A 21,379-nucleotide genomic window follows, 5' to 3' on the forward strand; every position below is an offset into this window, starting at 1 on the left:
ACCAAGTTAAACCCGTCTATTTGGAGAAGAAAAATGTGAAAGCGCTTCTCTCTCTCTCTCTCTCTCTCTTTGTCGTTACGGTGACATTTGAGTGTGTTTTGCTTCCTTGGAGCCTTTAACAGTTGGAACGAGGGACGTGGACGCTGATTGGTCAGTGTGAAAGGATACACAGAAACTGGCCAATCAGCGCGCTCGGCAGATTCAGGTGGTAAATCCTGATCCAGCCTCTGACTGTACCACGGCCCAGGGCTGAGTGTTGCTCTGCTCTCCCGAGTGGAGTATTTTTTTTTTCCAGTCCTTCCTCGGCGGCACCCCTTCCCCCTATGCCGCCATTAAAACCTGGGAAAACGCGACAGAGGACAAAAATGATTTGAGGGAGCCAGAAGCGACGGCCGGAGGGGACGGGACTTGGGGAGGGAGGGGGGGGTGGCGGGGGAGGGAGTCTCGCTCCACGGTATGTATGGACCTTCCGCTGCCAGATGAAGCGGCGCCCCAAAGAAGTCAATATGCGGCGGGTGTCGTCCGAGTGAGAGCAGCCGGAGTTCGGGTTCTCCGACCTGGAGGGGAGGGGAGGAAGCTCCGTTTGTTTTGGCTGCAGCCGGGGGACCGAGGAGTGTAAACACAGCCGAGCAAAGGTGAGGGGGGGGGGGGCTTTTCTCCTGCAACGCCGCCTTCCAGTAGAGTTGGAACGGGTCTCGACACGGTTCCGGGGCAACAAAAACATAATCCGGTAACGTTAGCAAGCCGCCTGCTAGCCCCGCTGTAATTCCCCAATCCCCGGACGAGTGGTGTCGGAGTAAGAGAGTAGTTAACCCACGAGCCACTTTTAAACTATTCCCCTGGTTTAATTTTCAACAGTTTCTCGCGGGTCACATGTACACCAGTTGACTACTCCAGCCGCCGGGCAAGGTTCCCGTTATTTTTGGTCATTACCTTCGTCTTTTCTCGCCGATTTGTTGAATTTCTCACTGTGTGTGTTTGTAAACTTGGAGGCGTGGTGTAAACACAGTAACGTTACTACTCCAGCGAAATGCCCCCCCCCCCCCCCCCCCCCCCCCCCCCCCCCTTGCCCTGGCTGCTGTCGATGCCAGCTACTATTTGATCAGGTCAACGATGCACAGGATGAAACGAGGACACACACGGATCATTCCGTTTCATATGGAGGTAATAATAGGCTTTGGGGGCGAATTCAATTTCAATGCATCAGTAAGTGTCTTAAACCAGTCATGCGCCTCCCTGCTGGGTGTCAGGTTTCCTCCGTCCTTGTCTCTCTTTACCCAGCTCGGTTTGTAGGGGACATTTGCCTGGTGTACATAACCCTGAAGTTTACCTCCCATTCAGCAGGACCTGCAAAAGTTTTACGCAGGAGGTGGATTCTCTTCTATCGCAGTCACAATGTGATCTGAGTATATGAGAGGTTAGACATTCATGAAATCAGTTTCTTATTTAGAAAACCTGATTGGATGGAGTGAAGTTATAAAAAAACAACTGTTGCAAGTACATAAAGTGCAGACTATGTGTTGTGGGTTGCAATTTTGGATGTTGGGTTTTATGTGCCTGCCTGTCCTTTGTTTTTCTTCGACCTTCTCCATGAGGTGCCTCTCCCATCTCCTTTGTATGGGGACTTTTTTTTTTGCAGTTCTTTGCGATTTTAGTTAGAAACATTGAGCCAAGTTGTTAACAGAACTCACAGCCATCTATTCCCCGAGCATTCTGCATGTGCTTTTTGTGTCCATGCTCCCAATGGTGCAGGACGAGTTACGCGCCAAAAAAACAGCAGAAAAAAATAAAATAAAATAAAAAACAGTTCCTAGGATAGTAATCTTGGCGACTTGCCACTGAGGCAATCAGTTATAAACAAGTTCTGATTCTATGTGTCGTGGTTTACAGTCTTGTGTTCAAGACATGGAAAGTGTGTGTTGGGTCAAATGTTTGACGTCACTGATCCAGTTTAGCATTTACATTTCAGGGCAGGCTTGTTTTTGATCTGATTTTTAAGGGAACAAGAACATTGAAATGCCTCTTCCTTTTTTATTTTTATTTAATTTCAGCTGTAAGGAATGAAAGTGTCACACAACAGACTGTTGTGATGAATCTATAGCTTTTTGATCAGGACTTCATTGAGAGTGTTCTGTAAGCAGTATAAGATCCCTTTCATATTGATGAAGGTAGTTTTCTGGCATGGTTAGGGGATACCTATAATCTATAAGAGATTTGTTATACTGAGACTGTCCCTGTATATTTTAAGGTGTTTTTCTTTGTAACTCTCCCCTCAAGTGCCAATTCAGAGGTTAACTTCAGTTACATGTACACAGGTTTGTGTTTACAGCCGGTGTCAGGTTTTAATTAAGACAAGGATGATCATTGCTCCTCTCCAGGCTGTAGTTTACCCACGCGTTTTCCTGCGTGAGTCTTTAAACATTGTTCACTTTGATTACTGCTGCAAATTAATGCCAGATCAGGACAAGGCGGCACTGTAAATCTTAGAATACTTTGACAGTAAAGGATCCAGCGGCTGAGTTATACATGTGGTAGTAATAATCGTCTTTTTCTGGGTGCATTATTGAGATTTACTGCTGTAAACCTGGAAAATCGAGCAGCATATTTTGCCTTTCGCAAAGTATAAAAGTTTCTTTCATGTGCGTTATTAATTGTTTTACCTCCCAGAAGTGTTTGTCTTTCAGTCCTAAGTTATTTTGGTTTGTCTGTTTCCGTCACATAATTTTTTCAAGCTCATGTGTTTATTTAGCACAGCATCAAAGCATTTAGCCAAAATCTGTGTTTTTTTTAAATAATTTTTTTATTTCTTAGTGCCCCAGTGCATTGCTTGCTGTGTGATCTCCTTGAGAGTGGATTTGCCGAGCGGAGAGTCCCTCTGAGCGGCAGGAAGCTTCCCTCAGCGGCGGTGCGACGATGACCGAGCTGGTTGCCAAGTGGGCCTGTGAATACTGCACATACGAGAACTGGCCGTCAGCCATCAAGTGCACCATGTGCCGCGCTCAGAGGCCCAGTGGGGGTGCCATCATTACTGAGGAGCCCTTCAAGACCAGTCCTGCCCTTGATGCCAGTTTGCATCAGTGGGACCCAGCAGGCCTCAGCAACAGTCCATCTCAGGGGGGATCAAGCTTACTTATTTGTCCAGACTCCAGCGCCCGACCCCGCGTTCGCATTACTGATGCACCAGAGACGAGTAGCAAGTGGTCATGCCACATGTGCACCTATTTGAACTGGCCCCGGGCTATCCGTTGCACCCAGTGCCTCTGTCAGAGGCAGCATGCTCAACAGCAGCAGCACGGGCAGCAACCGCCTCACCAGGGACATCACACCAAACAGCCGCGCAGTCCCACGGAGTCGCCCCAGACGTCTGGTTCTGGATGTCACCCTGCACTTCCAGACACCCCCACAGACCCCTGTGAGGAATACAATGATCGTAATAGACTCAACACTCACACACAGCACTGGACCTGCACCGCCTGCACCTATGCGAACTGGGCCAAGGCGCTCAAGTGTGTGGTGTGTGATCATCCCTGGCCTAATAGTCTGTTAGCTGAGCCTATTGAACTGGCATCCAAACCCGAGAGCCAACAACCATCCCAGCAACTCAATGAACAGGACAGAGACAACAGGAGGGGAGTCGCTGGACACGTCGTCCAAGGAGTGGGGGGTGTAGTAGGTGGCGTTGGAGGTTGCAGCACCAGTCAGAGGAGGTCGCCTCCGACCTCAAAACGGGAGTCGGAGCTAAACATGGACTTTCAGCGGATTGAATTGGCGTCCGGGGCTGGCATCGGGAGCAAAGAGGAGCTGGAGGTGGATTTTAAAAAACTGAAGCAGATTAAGAACAGGATGAGAAGGACTGATTGGCTGTTCCTCAACGCATGCGTTGGTAAGTTGCAATTCTATTTCACTTAAGTATGTTTGACTTGTTTTCTGTGTGAGCAATAAGTTAAATGAATAATGCAAGGCAAGTCGAGCCTGTGAAATGGCATTTCCATGGTTTTACAAGCTGCTTGTTGTTGTAGGTAATTCCTTCCTGTGTTGAATTTCATCCTAACAAAGTCCTCTGCACTTAGAGTGTAAAAACTTCCCTACGCAAACAGCGAGTGACCAGCCACCCACACTGCACGCTGGCGAACGCAGAGTGGGAGGGTGGAGGAGCTTTGTGAAGAACAGCAAGTGATGGTGTCTTTCTTTCACTCACATCACCATCTCACTCCTCCATGGTTCTCTAGATCTTGTTCAGCACATCTACTCAACACTCTCATCCGTTTCCTTCTCTCTCTCTCTCTCTCTCTCTCTCTCTCTCTCTCTCTCTCTCTTCTCTGACATACATTTACTCTTTTATTACAACAGCACACTCGTATTTAATACCAACTGAAGTTCTAGGAGTGATTAATGTCTCTGTGCCGTTTCATGCTGCTACAAGAAATCATTAAGTCTGAATGTCATAGAAATGTCACCACAGTTAGTTAGCTTCTGGTCCTACCCTGGGTCTCTCTCTCTCTCTCTCTCTCTCTCTCTCTCTCTGTCTCTCTGTCTCTCTGTCTGCACGTCACATGTAGAGTTCCCCAGTGTCGGTGGGGCTTTGTCCCCATAAGGCAAAATCTCATCTGGTCTAAATGTCCAGTGTGTGATTTTCTTCAGTTTTTTCAAGTGTAAGTTGGCCTTATCAGATTGGGAACATCCCCCTGATATATCATATCTCTCCTGTCCCTTGAAGGAAATCATATCCAAGCTGTGTCAGAAATCACTCCCTGAAGAGTTTCATGGAGCGACATATTGTCAAAATCAACCCTGGCTCCTCTGACTGAAAGCCTCCGGCATTTTCCTTTTGATTTTCAGATTGCTGTGAGCTTTGTGACTTAACGTCTCTTTATACTTCTGCCATGTTTTGGAAAGCAAGATAGATTTTGTCACTGAGCAACACTTTTATGGTTTCACAAATACAATCAGAAGATGTTTGACTGAGAACAAACTGCACCACAGTTCCATGACTACATCAACACCACCGAGCTTCCAACTTGTAATTTGATTTAGTGTCGTTGCCTTAATTCACCCTCTCAGCTCTTTCCTCAAGACGCGACCTCAAAGCTCGGTACACAAAACATTTTAATTTGCAACTGTCAAAGTAGAAGAACAACTCTTTATGAAGTGGAGGTTTGTTACCGCTGTCTTTTGTGTTGTGGACATTCTTGCCAGCAGGACGATCTATAGAGCCAGTAGAATTGGAAAAAGTAAAAAGTTATTTCTGATTTTAAAGTTGGTTGCATTGATAATTGACATACATTAAAAGAACATCAGAAACATTTTTACTATTAGCTTCTGTGTTTAACTTATTCAACCATTTGGTCCTGTAGGAAAATGTGTATTAGAGTTAACCAGGGCACGAGTAGACTTTTTTTTTATTCAGTTACGTTTTCTTCTTCGACTCTGACCTGTAAAGTCTCAAGTGTAACATAAAAAATGTTCACAACCCTCAGTGTAGCTTCAGAATTGTACAGGTCAATGTTGCCTTTCTTTCACAATGACATCACCTACTTAATTTGGATAAAATTGATTGGAATCGTCCCGCATTTAGAGCAGAATTTGAATGCAAAAGAAGGCAGATTAAAACTCCTTGTGTAGTTTAATCCACTGGCTTGCTCTTGTAAGGAAGAAAACGGCAAACGGCTGTAACGTTTCAGTAGTTAGAGTGCATGGATGTGTGGACTTTGTGGAAGACATACTGAACTGGCAAATGCAGTTTACTGAATGTTTCAATGTGAGTACAGTTACTAATGCACTGATGCTGTTTGTGAACAGTGGCCTCCGTTCCCATTGGCGTGCTGGTTCATTAAGGGCCAGCTGCAATAAAAATAGGGCAACCTATGTAACACAAGTACTGAAAAAAAAATCCTGAGGCTATAGCAGTTACCATCGGCGCTGCAGCCTGACCTCAGATCAACTCCATACTGAACTGATGTGGCCTCGATATGTGGGCGTTGTGACATTTGTTTTTCAATCCAATGACAATGCATTGCATTCTTATCCTGATCACTAGGCTACCGACAGATTTGCGATTGTTTGCCTTGTTGGAGGAATGGCATTCATGATGTTGCAATTTAGGGAAAACGCTGACATCGCAGGTTGTTTTTAATTGAATTTCAGTAACTGTTTGAATTCAGGTAAAGCCTTCATCCCACCTGCCGCCTGAGGCACTTGTATGCTTCACAAGTATCAACTTTTTGTGCCTTTGTGAAAGTTTATTGGCTCACCAGTAGTTAAAAAGACCTGACATGATGAGAAAAACTCTACAATTTCAAAAGTATTCTTGTCACGCCATTCTGAGGCTTTGCTGATTGTGTTAGGATGGTGGACAGAGCTGCAGTAACACACTGTACACAGCCTCACACGCACTGTGATGTAGCAACAACTCCATGCAGTTCAAAGTCTTGAGTACTCCTACCTCAAGAATGTAAAAGGAAATGGGAGCGTGGTCGAAGGGTGAACACAGTGTGAACACAAGGGGAATGTGCAAACATCAAACCCGTGTCCTACTTAGTGTAGGGTGACTCTATACAAAGCCTGAATTATGTTTGGGAAGGTAACTTCTCATGTTATTTAACAACATATGCTGATTTCTACCTGTAAACTGTAAGTGTGGTAGGAGCTTTATTGCCCCGTTGAGACAATGTACTGTACTTGCTCAAATGTGAGCCAGTCACTTTTTTTTTTTTTTCTAAAAATAGCCTGCTGGAGTTTCTGAAGGCTTCTAACAGTGTGTTCTGCTGCACACAATAAATAAATTCATGAGCGCAGTCGAGTTCACAGTATCTCCCGACGTCGTCGCTGCACAAATGAACCAAACTAAATCCCTCACGGAGCCTGAATATTACGCTCGTTGCAGCCGACGTGCCGAAAAGGACGAGCAGGGGAAAGTGAGTGCAGACGAATCAACTCGCTGCAGCATCCTCGTCAGCTGGCAAGTCGCTGAGAAAATGACCGGCGTTCATGCAGAGCTGTTTAACTGTGGCTTGGCAGCGGTGGGTGAGAAAGTGTCAGCTCGCACAACAATTCCATAAATATTGTCGTGATGCTAACAATCAGAGAGCTTTAGGTTTCTCCACCGCAGCCCCTCAGTCCACCAAGCGTGTAGGACATTCCACAAAAAAAGCTATAATCTGTCTGTTATGAAACATTTACAGCACCGTGACCTTAGATAGAAAACGCAGCGGCAAAAGTAGTACAGCTTTCACTTCTATCTTACAACGGTGAAATACGATAGCAGTAAAACAAAACGTGAGGTTCAGTATTGGCAGTACACACTGGTAAGTGACGATGACAGTGTGTATATGCCCCTCTTTCCTCTTTGAGGTATGTGTTGGGTTTTTTTTCTGAGGCTTTCTTGCTGACTGAAGTCAGATGTTAGTAGGATGCCTGGCTTAATCTGAAGCTGCTCCAGGTCCCCTCCAGGACGGTCATTTTGATATGTTGTTGTAAGAAAAGCGTGTGTGTAACTGATACCACAAACAGAGGCTCAGATCCATTTACTTGCTCCGGTACCAAATGTCAGCGAGCAAACCTTCACAGTAACAAGGAGCCTCTGTTGAAGTTCACAGTTATTTACAGCACCGGTGTTATTTCGTTGGGATAACGTTCTTCCTAGTGAGACTTTCTATAAAAGCTGTATGACAAATTATAATTGGGTATGGGTTTGTCGATCGTAAAGGCCATCCTAGCAACTAATAATGTGTCACATTTAACCTTCAGTGCACATTTTCTTTTTCTTGAACTGGTGACTTCTCTCGGATGCAGGTTTCAGCACATGAAGTAAATAGAGACAGGAAAAAAAAGAGCAGAAAAGGCCAATAGCTAAACATGTTTCTGTTTATTGTCAAACCTATGGTGTTACATGAAATTGACTTAAATATAAATGCATAGGGACTATATAATATATACAGAAATCAAGAGTATCACGTATGTATAACTGCTGTTACAATTCTTAAATTGTGCTCAGTAACAAATAGAAGTATAGCTGTTATAAAAAAATTCCCCCCAAAACAAAATGCTGTTCTCAGAAACTACATTTAAATGCTTCATTAATGAAATGTTCTTATTTCAATTCATCTATAATATCTACTCTCTAAGTACATTTCTTAGACAACATTTTGTTTTGGCGGTATTTTTTTATAACAGCTGTACTTCTATTTGTTACTGAGCACAGTTTTGAAAACAGTTTAGAAAACAAGTTGGTATACTAATTTACGTTTTTAGAACATTTGTTGTCCTGCTCAGCAGTGACTTGTGGGTTTCAAAGTAACTGAGTAGAATTACACGGTGTAAAGCTACGAGTATAAGTGCTCATATAAGTGTCCAAGAACACTACTTAATTACAGTAATGTTAAAGTTGTGTCTGTCGTACCAGGATACACGCGGTGTAAGTTGCTATGTCGTGCGGTGGTTAACCCTGTAAAACCGAGCAGTGGAATAGACTATCATCATCAATTACACCAATGTTAGTTTTTGTAATTTTTTGTTACCTCCAGTCCTGGTAACAAAGAGGGTTAGCCACCGCAAAACTTGTGACATAATTATGAAATGTATTTCTCTACCGAAAAACTCTCCTTATATTCTTGTTTCGCTCATTTACCCAAATAATTTAGCACATTCCCAAATTTTGCCAGGCTTAAAAGGACATTACCTCGTGAAGTGTGTGACTGTTAAATGTACCACAAACGGATTTTAAGGCACCAAACACACTGATTTTATTGTTCTACTTTTTTTTTCCCCCCGGTGATTGCGATGACCAATTCCCACATTACTGAACTGGCGTGTTCACTGTGGAAGAAAATCACTTTAGTGTGATGTGCTCTCCCTCGTCAGTCTGTCTTTAAGTGCGCGTCTGCTTTGCGTATCAGCGCCTTTTGTGCTCACCACAGGATCTGTGAGTACAGTACTGACTGCAGGGCTCCGGACACACCCACACTAATGGAGTGTTTTTGTGGAAAGCGGTTGTGATCCCACTCCCATCACACGGCGCTGCTGTTATGTAGTTCCTCTCCTCGTCTCTCCCCAGTGCGAGCCCGCTCCACATGGCACAGCGAGTCCTTCCACCCACTCCACGTCTCGCTCACGCTCACGCTCACTCACGCACACACACACACACACACACACACACACACACACACACACACACACACACACACACACCGGTTATGCAGCCCGGCATTGTGTGTGGTCCTTTGACGAGAGAACAAAAAAAGCACAGCGGTGTTTAATGCTGTCAAACGTACGAGACAATACCACCCGGTTACTGTAAACGCTCGAAATGGAAGGAGCGAATTTTCATAACCGTGCAATATAGTTTGTTGTGTTCGAGCAGCCGGCAGTGTGTTCCTAATTTGATACTGAACGCTGGCATCATGACCGAAACCCGCAGGACGGCTTTTTAACACACCGAGTCCCCGAGCTGATCTTTACAGCTATTCACATTTCAGTGTTCGTCAACTGTCATCAGACAGTGCGACTGATTCTAAACACAGAAATGTTAGTCTGAGCATCGCGTGAGAGATCTTTTTTTTTTCTTTAAGTTCATAGCTGAATACTTGACTCATTTTCATTTTTCTTCAGATGAAACAGTTCAATGTAGTTCTAGCACTCTGAACTGTGAAGTAGTAAAACAGTAAGTTGGGTTTTTGTGTTTGTGACTTTATAATCTCGTTCTGTCAGTAACGTTTCCCCTTTAAGCCAAATAAACACCTGTATCCGTCTGATCCAATGGCAACTTTCAACCATCATGCTCAAATCTTGAGTGTAAAGATCAGTAAGAGAGAGAAAACACACAAGACGGATTATCACATTTCCCCCCCCTGTTGTCTTTTCCCCTCGACTTCAAAGTCGGTGACGTCTCAAAGCTGTTACAGCTGCCACAGATGAAGCACATCGGGGTCTTCGGTGTTTCGTATATTTTGTTTGAGCAATGAATGTCCTCTTCACAAGGTTGCTCCCAAGTTTTTGTTTTTCTCTCCGTGCTGTCTCCATTCATGATGTGATCTCAAACACTCCCGTCAAAACACTCCTGTGTTTACCAGTGATTGCTACACGACACAAACAAAAGACTCTTTTGGAATATTTTGTTGTTAATATTTGTTTGTAAACAACGACATAGTAAGATAAAAGCATTGTATCACACCAGATTACATCTGGATAGCTGAAACACTGAGCATAGCAAACCATTAACTCAGAATAATAAGTTAAATTTAAGAATCGGATTCGATGCACTTCAGAAGCAAAAACGTGCTTCAAATGTTTCAGATTATCAGATTCCTTCCAGAGTACATACGTACTTATTGAGTAACTGAGAAATTCCTACTATTTAAAAAAAAAATAAACATCTGACCTTGTTTTCCTTTCATTTACCAAGAAATTCATCTTCTCTTCACTCCAGAAGTGGCTCTTTATTGATTGTCCATTGTTATGTTGGCTTCCGTTCATGTTGTGACTGTGTCACTTCAGCTTTGTGCAATGTGTTCTTTACACATGTACAGGTTCAAATGAACAAAGCAAATCTGATGATCAGGCCCACATCTAAAAAGACTTGGTATTATTGGATGAAAATATGTGCTTTCTCATAATGTTATTGTATAATTCTGTTTACATGGGGCCTTCGAATGTGAAGAGGTTATGAATGCATCTTTAAAACTGTAGCATCAATAGCCATGCACCGATATGACCTTTTGGCCTCCCTGATCTTCGTCTGAAAGGTGTGGTGGAAGGTGACCTGGCAGCTGTGGAGGCCTATAAGTCATCGGGAGGAGACATCGCACGACAGCTAACGGCAGACGAGGTGCGGCTCCTAAATCGGCCCTCGGCGTTTGATGACGGCTTCACGCTGGTTCACCTAGCCATCCGCTTCCAGAGACAGGACATGCTGGCCGTGCTACTCACCGAGGTCAGTAGAGGCTCTTTCAGGCCCTGGTCTTGGCTTGGATCGTGCTTCCACCGCGACCAAACACTTGGTTACTTGTGCTCTCAGGATTATATCTTATCCTTGCAGCTGATGCCAGAATTTAAGCTTCTTCTTTTTTTTTTTTCCTTTCCTCCACTGTTTTCCCTCAGCGTAACATGCTTTCACACTACTGATGTAAAGTTAGAGCAATGTCATGTTAGACAATAAATTATAAATCTCAGCTCTTATGATTGGTTGTAACAGTTCTTATTTTTGCATCACAGAAGACGTATCTTGATTTTTCTTTCTTTTTTTTTTTTTTCCAAAGTCTCCTAATGTCATCATCCAGTGAGATCATCCAGAAGGAATCACAGGGCTGAAGGGTTTTTATAGAGGAAAGGGACCGCAGAGCTCTTGTGTGCTTGGTGCAAGGAAGCAGGCAGTAATTTACGGCCATGGCCTCTAATGTGATATCCACTCCTCTATTAGTAATCATATTATGTTGTTAGTGTTTTATGGTCAGTGTTTTGGTCAAAACCCAGTACTCTGCTCAGTGTCCGTTCAACACAAGGACTCACTGGGCTTGTGCAGTGTGCGTATGCTCAAGTTGATTGCGGCTCACTTCCCTTCAGCTCTATGATCCCAGATTATCTATACACACACTCGCACGCACACACCTCTCCTTACACACTCACTCTGAAGTCACTGCCCCAGTTTCTTTTCCAAAGGGGGTTAGTGAGTAACCACCGGATCAGGTCTCCTAAAACGCTTCAGAGCCGACAACTGCTTTGGCACTAAACAGAGATGTTTCTGTTTCTCCTCTTGTCCTTGAGGCAATTTAGATTTGATTAGTTTGTGATGAATTAGCTCAGATCGCAGGGTCATCTGAGTCGCCTACATAAACATAAAAAGTAACAGCTCTTCGTGAAGTATTCAGGCGCCGGCTGGGACTTTTCTGTTTCGATATTTCCTCTTTCCTCACTTTATCACTTTGGATAAATGAATGTTTATGTTTTAGCCATTGGACATAATATTGTCCCCGCAGAACTGCACATATTCCTCTGAATACAAAGGGCTGCATTCTGATGTTAACTATTTTCATATTTCAAAAAATATGACGCTTACAAATACATAATTCTTTACTCTAAGTGATATCTTCAGCTGGTTCTCTTTGTCTTTACTCCTTTAATCAGATGTGAAATATCTTCATTTGTCACGAGTGACGCCTACCTGCCAGCTTTAGATGTTTTGGCTCACTCCCTCAGCCTTCAGTGCTCAGATTACCATGAAAGTAGATCCTGCATCAGCTAATGCAGACATTTTATCTAATTGATCCTATTTAACCCATCCCATTCAGTTAACCTTCACTACACATGCTTTCCCAGGAACCCACAGCCAGCCAGCGCCTGCTGCTCTGACTTCAACGCACCTGTACAATCCTATTTGTAGTTTATACTTCTTTCCGTTTGTCGTGTCCTTCCTGCAGGTGTCCCAACAGGCAGCGAAGTGTATTCCAGCCATGGTGTGTCCTGAATTAACGGAACAGATTCGCCGTGAAGTGGCGGCTTCTCTTCACCAGCGCAAGGGAGACTTCACCTGCTATTTCCTCACTGACCTGGTGACCTTCACACTGCCTGCAGGTCAGCTTCTCAGCACCAAGAAAACAAGATTCACACACATGGAAACACAAACAAATTTGATGATAAATAATTCCACTTACGCCCCCTGAAATCGTCGCTACGTTCTGTACTCTGGGAGATTAGAATTCATCTACTTTCCAAGCGATGTCTTCAAATGCAAGTTGTGTTTACTTGTTGCAAAATGAAGCTGCTTTTTGTTCAGATGCTGAGGGAACATAATGCTGTGGTTGTTTCCAACTGCGAGAACACAGAGGCTACCTCTGCTCACTGTTCCAGTATTGTCCTTGCATACTGAATATGCCAACCCACCAACTCCGCGCGTCCGTCATTCATAGCAAAACTATATTTAGTGTCATTGCCCCTTGAAGAATGCATTCATCTTTACTTCTGTAGAATCTCGTTGTGTTGAGAATAGCCGTTGTTGTTCAGTTTGTTGCTGCGAGGATTTTCAGTCATGCCTGGTGTCCAGGACAATGCCGACTGGCTTCTGGCCACAATAGAAACCCATTCTGTTCAGTTCCACAAAGTCAATGCATTCATTTTATTCGAGCTAAAGAATAGGCTACTGTGTTGACAAGAGCAGTGAAGACCACTGGCTGTAGTGGAAAATAACAAAAGACTTTGACGTGAGTTGATATGAGTCAGGACAGAAAGAAATTATTGTTGGTAAAGCAGATATTATTGTATTAGTCAAGCTATTTGTAAATAAAAACCCACACTGCTCTTATTAAAAGGTGCTTTCTTTCTGTTTCAGACATTGAGGACCTGCCTCCGGCCGTTCAGGAAAAACTGTTTGATGAGGTGCTGGACCGGGACGTACAAAAAGGTCATTTAAATGCACACATGCACACACTTCACTCATGTATTGTGAAAGCGGCCCCGAAAGTCTGAGAGAAAGCAGAACTGGTGTAGATCTGGCTGCTTGTCAAACACAGGGAGACCCTCGCAACCTGCGCACTATAACGGGGAGACAGCAGAGTGCTGCCAGTGTTGTATTACTTGTATTTCCCCTCCTGCCAACAATTTTATTTTTTTTTTCCTTCCTACTTGTCACTCGGCCAGGCGGTCTGTCTTTATCCCGTGTACCAGTTGCATCTGCGCTAATCAGCCTAATTGAGTTTCAGGGATTTCTCTGATCCCCTCTGAATGATTGTATTTCCTTTCAACCAACGTACACACACGTACACAACTTGTTAATGCACACATGTCGGAGCTGTGGTCTTTTCTTTTTTTTTTCCCCCCCTTTTTTATTTATGCGTGCTGCTTAATCATCCCAATGTGACGTTTAAAAAGGCCATTAAATTACAAGTTTTCACCACATTAAAGGGTTTGTTTTCACACTATGCAAGCTTTATGAACACATAACTATACAAAGGGAGTCTTTGCCACGACCTTGTTGTTTACCATCGACTGGAGCAAATCCTCCATCTGTTTCTTTGTTTAGGAACTCCATCTATGTCTTAGAAAAGCTCCAGGCCCAGTTCATACGCACAAAAAAAAATAAAAATAAAGCAGGTAAATGGAAAGCTTTGGATTTCAGGTCTAATTCGCTCCTGATCACTAAATGTTTAGCAAAAATTCTCAATGTTTAATCATATTGAAGACTATTTTAGTTGGAGCAATCATCTTCTTCTTCTTAGACTAGAATTATAGCTCCAAGCTCCACAAGGCAAAACAACTAAAAACCATGTGATGATTTACACTGCAGTTACTGGTGTACAAGATATATCTTCATTTGACTACTGTACCTCTGACTGTATCTGGATTTAGCTGCAACCTGACCGTCCAGTCACCTGTTTTCTTGGTGCACGTGTACATATTTTTATGCCAAGTCTATTTTTTTTTTACAAACGTCACTCATCATTAACAATCTCACATGGTCCAAATACCATCGCCTGTGATGCACAAGAAGAAAAAAGCCTATAGAAATCTCCATATAACTCTCAAGAGACTAGAGTATAATTTCCTGGTACAGATTGTTCTGTCTATGGTTATATAATCAGCAATACTGCAGCTTTGCAAGTATACGGCTCTCATTTTTTATTTTTTTTGCTTTTCTTCTCGTTCAGAGCTGGAAGAGGAGTCTCCCATCATCAACTGGTCCCTGGAGCTCGGGACGAGGTTGGACAGTCGGCTGTATGCCCTGTGGAACCGCACAGCAGGGGACTGCCTCCTGGACTCCGTGCTGCAGGCCACATGGGGCATCTACGACAAAGACTCAGTGCTCCGCAAGACCCTCCACGACAGTCTGCACGACTGCTCTCACTGGTGAGGCCTCCACACCGCCGGCTACAGTACGCACCAACGTTTTAGACCCACAGCGCTGCGGCTTTGCATCTGGTCCTAATCATATTCAAACTATGTAGTGGAATGAATGGCATCGCGCTCCACACGTTAACTGTGAACCTCTGTCGACAGGAATTTGACTTTCAGCGGGTTAAAGACTACATTATTTATGCACTGCAGACTGAATAAATCCAGAATTTACACAAAGTTGTTGACGAGCGCAGCCTGAGATTTTCGCCGTCTCTATCTCGTCGGCAGTAAATGAGAAGGATTTACAGAGAAATCTTCACAAAAAGTGAAAAAAAACAAAAAACTTTGACTGCCTCGCTCAGAAAGACCAAACCAGTCGAAGCGTGACACTGAAGCGTCTCAAATGACATTTTGTTGCTTGTTAACGTTGCCTAACGAGAGGACATGAGGTTAAGATGTTAGGATGTGGTACATTCTGCTGGACTTTTCATGAAATCCATAAGAAATCAACACAGCTCCTGAATGTCCCCCTTTGTTTTATCTTTTTTTAAAGTTTTAATCTCAGTTCAGGGTTTTTACGTCACACTTTAAGTGCCAGAGGTTTGACTCTGAGATTGCTCCTGTTGTGATGCTCACTGCTCCAAACTGTGGAGCTTCACATAAATAGTTCTTTAAGACTGACTCTGCAGGAACGCGACAGCTTGGAATGATTCATGGTTATTCGTAAGAAACGGGTGGCTTTCTCTATGATATAATATGCAGAAATCCATCCAAACTGAGACGATAACGGAGGAATGCAGTCCACAGCGGTCACATGTCCCCTCTGTGGCGAGTTCAGGCTGAAGATCCTTTTGTGTCTGTGCAGGTTTTACGCGCGTTGGAAGGAGTGGGAGTCGTGGTATTCCCAGAGCTTCGGCCTGCACTTTTCTCTCCGAGAGGAGCAGTGGCAGGAAGACTGGGCTTTCATCCTGTCCCTCGCAAGTCAGGTACGCCAACATGAAAGACGAGGCACGCTTTGGCCTGTGGCGAAGGATGACGCGAGCTCCGTGCGCTTAAAAATGTGACGGGCTAATGATGCATGAATTATGCAAGAAAGCTTTACTGCTCCTACCAAAGTGTACTTAATCTGTAATGCCCTCTGAAGGAGCATCCTGTCCGTCAGCAGCACTTTCCTGCCTCCCGCTGCTCCGCGGGACCTCAGTGACTAAGTCTTAGGGCGGGTTGTTATTACTCGTAGGTGTGAAAGCTTAATAATTGTACGATTTTAGAGTATGCCGGTGTAATTTGGCAGCGTTTAGGAATTCGTGCTTCATAGTCACACCAACTCCTTTTCTTTCCAACTGCTACTTTATTCTCCAGTCTAACCATTTTTGGATGTTTTTTTTTTTCCCTCGTCCCTCTGTGTTTGTGTTTTCGCTCCACAGCCAGGATCCAGCTTGGAGCAGACCCACATTTTTGTCCTTGCACACATACTTCGCAGGCCCATTATCGTCTACGGAGTGAAGTATTACAAAAGTTTCCGTGGAGAAACACTCGGGTACACCCGTTTTCAAGGTGAGCAACACTCTGAACGACCGAGCTGCCGTTGTTTGGGTTCAAACATTGCTGAATTTCGAGTCACAGCCTCATTCCAGTGGGTGACGCAGGACCAGACTTCCTATTGTGAAACAGCCCCGGCCTCCACGCGTCGGCATAGCCGACATAGCTGGAATAAGTTCCCGTCCGATCCGCTATTTATGACCCACAGTACGTCTCAATCGACTGTGTTTCCTTTGAGGGGGTATTCCTGTTCTCCCGTCACTCAGAATAACAAACGGCGTTAACGGAAAGAGTCCGACCTGTGTCACCACGCAGGAAAACAAGCCGCGCGCGCACACACACGCACGCGGAACGTGTGTGAGCCATCAGAAAGCACAGTGGAGCTCAGAGAGCCCGGTCCACCTTTACGACTCGCCGTAAAAACAGCCTGGATTCAATTTGCCCGCTGAGTGATGGTGTGCAGGGGATGATGAAAGTGCTCTGTAAGGGCCAACTGCTCGTGGCGAAGCCCGTCTGATGGTTCAGAGATTTACTGTTGCCAGGAGCCGATGTAAAGCACACGCGGCGGATGGCGTGCTTATGGGCGCCGATGGAGGCACACGGAGACGGGGCGCTGTTTGAGTTAATGTAGTGACCAAGTGAACCCAGTTAAACAAAAAAAAAAGAACCCACCACACTGGTTACTAGGAGAGGATTCTGAACGCAGGCTGTCGGTCAGGAGGAGAGTCACAAGAGCTGCTTTGTGTATTTCAAAGCTGAGGAAATATGAGACGACAGTACCGTCTGCCACCACACGCTTTGGACATTTCTACGTGTATTTATTTCAGAAATGTGCTTTATTGGCTTGTTATCGGAAACTTTATTGTGCCCTTGTGGAGATTTATTTATTTATTTTATTTTCCTGTGGAAGAGCAGCTGCACCGAACGATTACTGCATAAACAACAGCGTCAAGCAGCGAGTGCGGCTGTAAATCTGGGAACTGTTGTGCCATGTACAAGTTGCCACCCTCTGTTATTTAGGTGTTATGGCCTGGAAGGTTGTCCTAAAACGTGACTTTTTCTGCCCCCCTGTTTATTTTTTTCCAAGATCATTCCAGTAATTCTGCGTGTTTTTGAGCTCGTGCTACAAATGTGACATGCTGATGAAGCTGGTCTGTGATTAGATGAGTGTAGGACGTCCTGTGTGCCACCATAATAAAAGAAATGGTCATAAAGGGCGTAGAAGAGTCAGGCCGGCGAGGCCCGTCCAAGTCCAGGTTTTCATACATCTTCGCTGGTTGTCATTACAAACACAGCTTCCTCTCACGTGAGCTCACTCTCTATTATAAGAGGTTTCTTTTCTTTTCTTTCACAGCACCTAATCTGGAAAAATGGACAGTTTGTTAAGAAATGAAATGTTTATGTACTCAAAATGCATGACGAGTGACCCACAAAATGCAGAAAAATAGAAAAAAAATGAATGAAGGCATTAAATGATGTGACTTATAGTCTGTTTGCATTCATGTTCCCTGCATTTGTTCGACTGCATATCAGAAGAAAATGTTTCCAGCTGTTCTCTTTGTTTTACGTACAAGAATCATGCAAAACCCTCATGTCCTCATGGAGTAAAAGGACGTTATGTATCTCTGAACATTTCTCTTAATTTTCTACCAACCCCCCTAATTAAATTCAAGTCTTTAATCCAATTTTGGTCGACTTCACTTTGGGGTCTAAAATCAGTTTGAAGATAAATCAGATCATCACCGTTGATCATATCCGTTTCTTTTTCTCCTTTATTCCACTTTTTCAGGATCAAACAGCGAATCTTCTCAGAACTAATGAAGCAAACTAAGTGTTAAGACGGTCGGGCTGTTTCTTAGTATTTCTAGTATTCTATTTACAATTGATTTAAAGCCTTCCTCTCTCATCCCCCCCCTACAGGTGTGTACTTGCCCCTGTTGTGGGAGCAGAGTTTCTGCTGGAAGAGCCCCATCGCCCTGGGCTACACGCGGGGCCACTTCTCAGCCCTGGTTGCCATGGAGAACGACGGCTTTGACAATCGCGGCGCCGGCGCCAACCTCAACACGGACGACGACGTGACGGTCACGTTCCTGCCGCTGGTCGACAGCGAGAGGAAGCTGCTCCACATCCACTTCCTCTCGGCGCAGGAGGTGAGCGGAAGCCCTCCGTCACCACCAGACGGACAGAATGGATGCGCTCGTCATTATAAATCCCGGTCTTGTCTCGTCTCCCGCAGATGGGGAACGAGGAGCAGCAGGAGAAGCTGCTGCGCGAGTGGCTCGACTGTTGCGTGACGGAGGGCGGCGTCCTGGTGGCCCTCCAGAAGAGCTCCCGCCGCCGCAACCACCCGCTGGTCACCCAGATGGTGGAGAAGTGGCTGGACGGCTACCGGCAGATCCGCCCCTGCGCCTCCCTGTCGGACGGCGAGGAGGAGGAAGACGACGAAGACGAGTGACGTAACTGAAGCGGAGGGAGGCAGTTTGTGGGGAGGAGGAGGGGGGGGCAGGACTCCTCTCCCACTCCTCTCACTCCTCTCTCTCTTCCTGCTTTTCCTTTTTTTTTTTTATTATCAGTTTTCCTTTCCTGACACGGACAAACTGTGAAAGTCTTCAGGAGAGGACGGGGAAGCTGGGACCCCCACGGCCCACGCTCCTCTTCCTCTTCTTCCTCCTCCTCCTCCTCTTCCCCCCCCCACAGAAGACACCGCTGCTCTTCTGGCACCGACAGGCTCTCGGACATGAAAACTCATTCAACGCTTCACCGACGTGACACCGAGAATAAAGGTTTACGAATGCGAACAACCTTTTGATTTTGTTTTGACTTTCAAATGTAAAGAAGGAAAAAGGAAAAAAAAGAATCTTTACCAGTAGATGTAAATGCATGTGGTTGTTTAAAGAAAACAAAAGAGTATAAGGAATATATACCAGCATTGATTCAAATCAACACTTTATATCCGTTCAGTATGGGCACTGACAGAAGCACACTTCCAAATTGGATCTTTTTGGTGTTTTTTCCAGTCGTAGAAGCGTTTTACTCATTTAGCGTTTTGTTTCTGAACGGGCGGGGACTAAGCCAATAACTCTCAATATCTTTAGAAGAACCAGAGACTGTGTGATTATAAAAGAATTTAATCCTTATTACTAAGCACTGCACATCTATTCAACCATTTCTATATCAATACAGTATCATTGCTTGAACTGAGGTCGTATATGAAGCTTGCGAAAAGGGAGAAGTTTCCCTTTATGAGTCAAAGCTCCGCCCACTGAGCTTTTATCACACTAATGCTCATCCTTGGTTGATCTCTTTCACACCGTTTGACCTGGGAAGTTGCCTGCGTGTGTGTGTGTGTGTGTGTGTGTGTGTGTGTGTGTGTGTGTGTGTGTGTGTGTGTGTGTGTGTGTGTGTGTGTGTGTGTGTGTGTGTGTGTGTGTGTGTGTGTGTGTGTGTGTGTGTGTGTGTGTGTGTGTGTGTGTGTGTGTGTGTGTGTGTGTGTGTGTGTGTGTGTGTGTGTGTGTGTGTGTGTGTGTGTGTGTGTGTGTGTGTGTGTGTGTGTGTTTTCTCTGAATTTTTTCAGCGTATTTATTGTTTGGAAACTTATTGAAGCTAATAAGAGCTTTTCTGTGTATATATATATATTTTGTTTGGTGGGGATTGGGGGTTTATCATTATCTCAATCTTGATGAAGACATGTTGCACAGAAACACTTGTTGCTGTGAGGGAAGAAGAACCAATCATGACCATCGGTGAAAAGTTTACGTTTTGTCGCGTGCGATTTAGTACCTCATCTGGATGCCTAAAACCTGGTGCTTTTTTCTTTTCCGGCGATGCGATGGAAGTAGTGAAACGCCCACGACGTCGCACTCCTGCGTTCTCCAATTTTCCTCCCGTTTGTTCCTTTTCTCGCATTTTTTTTTTGTCGTCTTCGCGGTACACGTCGGTTCACCTCTGTGAAGCCCGTTTCTTTGTTCTTTATGTGAACCCATCTTTTTATTTCTTTTTTTTATTAAGGTTGTTGTGAGGGATTGCAACCTATAAAAACCAAAGCTGACAGAAAAAGAAGATTAAAAAAAAAAAAAAAACCACAGTTGTTATTTCTGTTTTGTTTGTTTGTTTTTGTTTTGCTGTGAATGTTTGCATCTGGTTTTCTTTCCGACGGTGCTCACCGTAAACCCTCCTCCGTGTTTTCAGTTTGAGTCACACACGTTTATGAGCATCACCTGTATGTTGCTTTGTATTTATGCAATAGTTGCAGTTGTGACTATGATGGTTTGTGGATTTAGGCCTGACTTCACTAAACAGAGTATATAATGCAAAGTACGGGCAAAATACATAAAAAAAAAAAAAAAAAAAAGGAAAATACAAAAAAATCTAAATAAAGGAAAACCTTTTTGAATGTCCAACCAAACGATTCGCCGTCTCGTGTTCTTTGCCAGTTTGTGAGTTTTGTCATGTTCCACAACGCCAGGATTTGAGCTGGTTGCTCCCTCTAGTGGAGGTTAGAAATATGACACCGCAGCAGCAGGTCAAATGAAGGTCAAATGTTAAAAACAAGTAGAAAACTAATTAAATCTATTATATCCAGAAACCTTTTAACCTTTGATTTCTGCACAGCTCCATTAAATCATGATTTGATGATCCCCAAATAAATTACTTAATAGTTTTACTATACTGTGTTGTCAATCTAAAACATCTCTTTCTTTTGTACTGAGCATCTGTATGTATGTTAAGTAATGGAACAAAGTACTTTTTTACGTACGTTTTTTTTGTGTGTGTGTAAATAATCAATTCTGGGATTAATTCTGAATAATCTTACAAAAATCTAACAAGAAGTATTCACTTCAAGGGATTAGCTTTTTATTTTTTTAAAGCATTTTAACACTTTAAAAAGTCTGATAGGTTTCTTTTCTATATTAAAAACATAATTTGAGTGTGTAGTTCTTAAAAATATTTGACAAGGTGCCCTAGAAAAGGGTTTAAGTGTTTAACAGGGTTGTAAATACTAACCTGTGGCATGAAACCT

The 21,379-nt window shown here is 44.0% G+C and overlaps 1 protein-coding gene across 1 annotated transcript; it reads left to right on the forward strand.

The window, feature by feature from the left end:
• The first annotated feature begins 194 nt into the window (after positions 1-194).
• On the forward strand, positions 195-20,752 carry zranb1b (zinc finger, RAN-binding domain containing 1b). Its single transcript, XM_080481311.1, has 10 exons — positions 195-635; positions 2,812-3,883; positions 10,740-10,927; positions 12,411-12,564; positions 13,319-13,390; positions 14,634-14,832; positions 15,686-15,806; positions 16,245-16,374; positions 18,280-18,509; positions 18,596-20,752. Exons 2-10 carry the CDS (start codon positions 2,914-2,916, stop codon positions 18,812-18,814), a joined length of 2,283 nt encoding a protein of 760 aa, XP_080337437.1. The 5' UTR covers positions 195-635; positions 2,812-2,913; the 3' UTR covers positions 18,815-20,752.
• The last annotated feature ends 627 nt before the right edge of the window (positions 20,753-21,379 follow it).

Source organism: Lipophrys pholis (genome assembly GCF_963383615.2).
Source record: "Lipophrys pholis genome assembly, chromosome: 15".
Lineage (NCBI taxonomy): Eukaryota > Metazoa > Chordata > Actinopteri > Blenniiformes > Blenniidae > Lipophrys > Lipophrys pholis.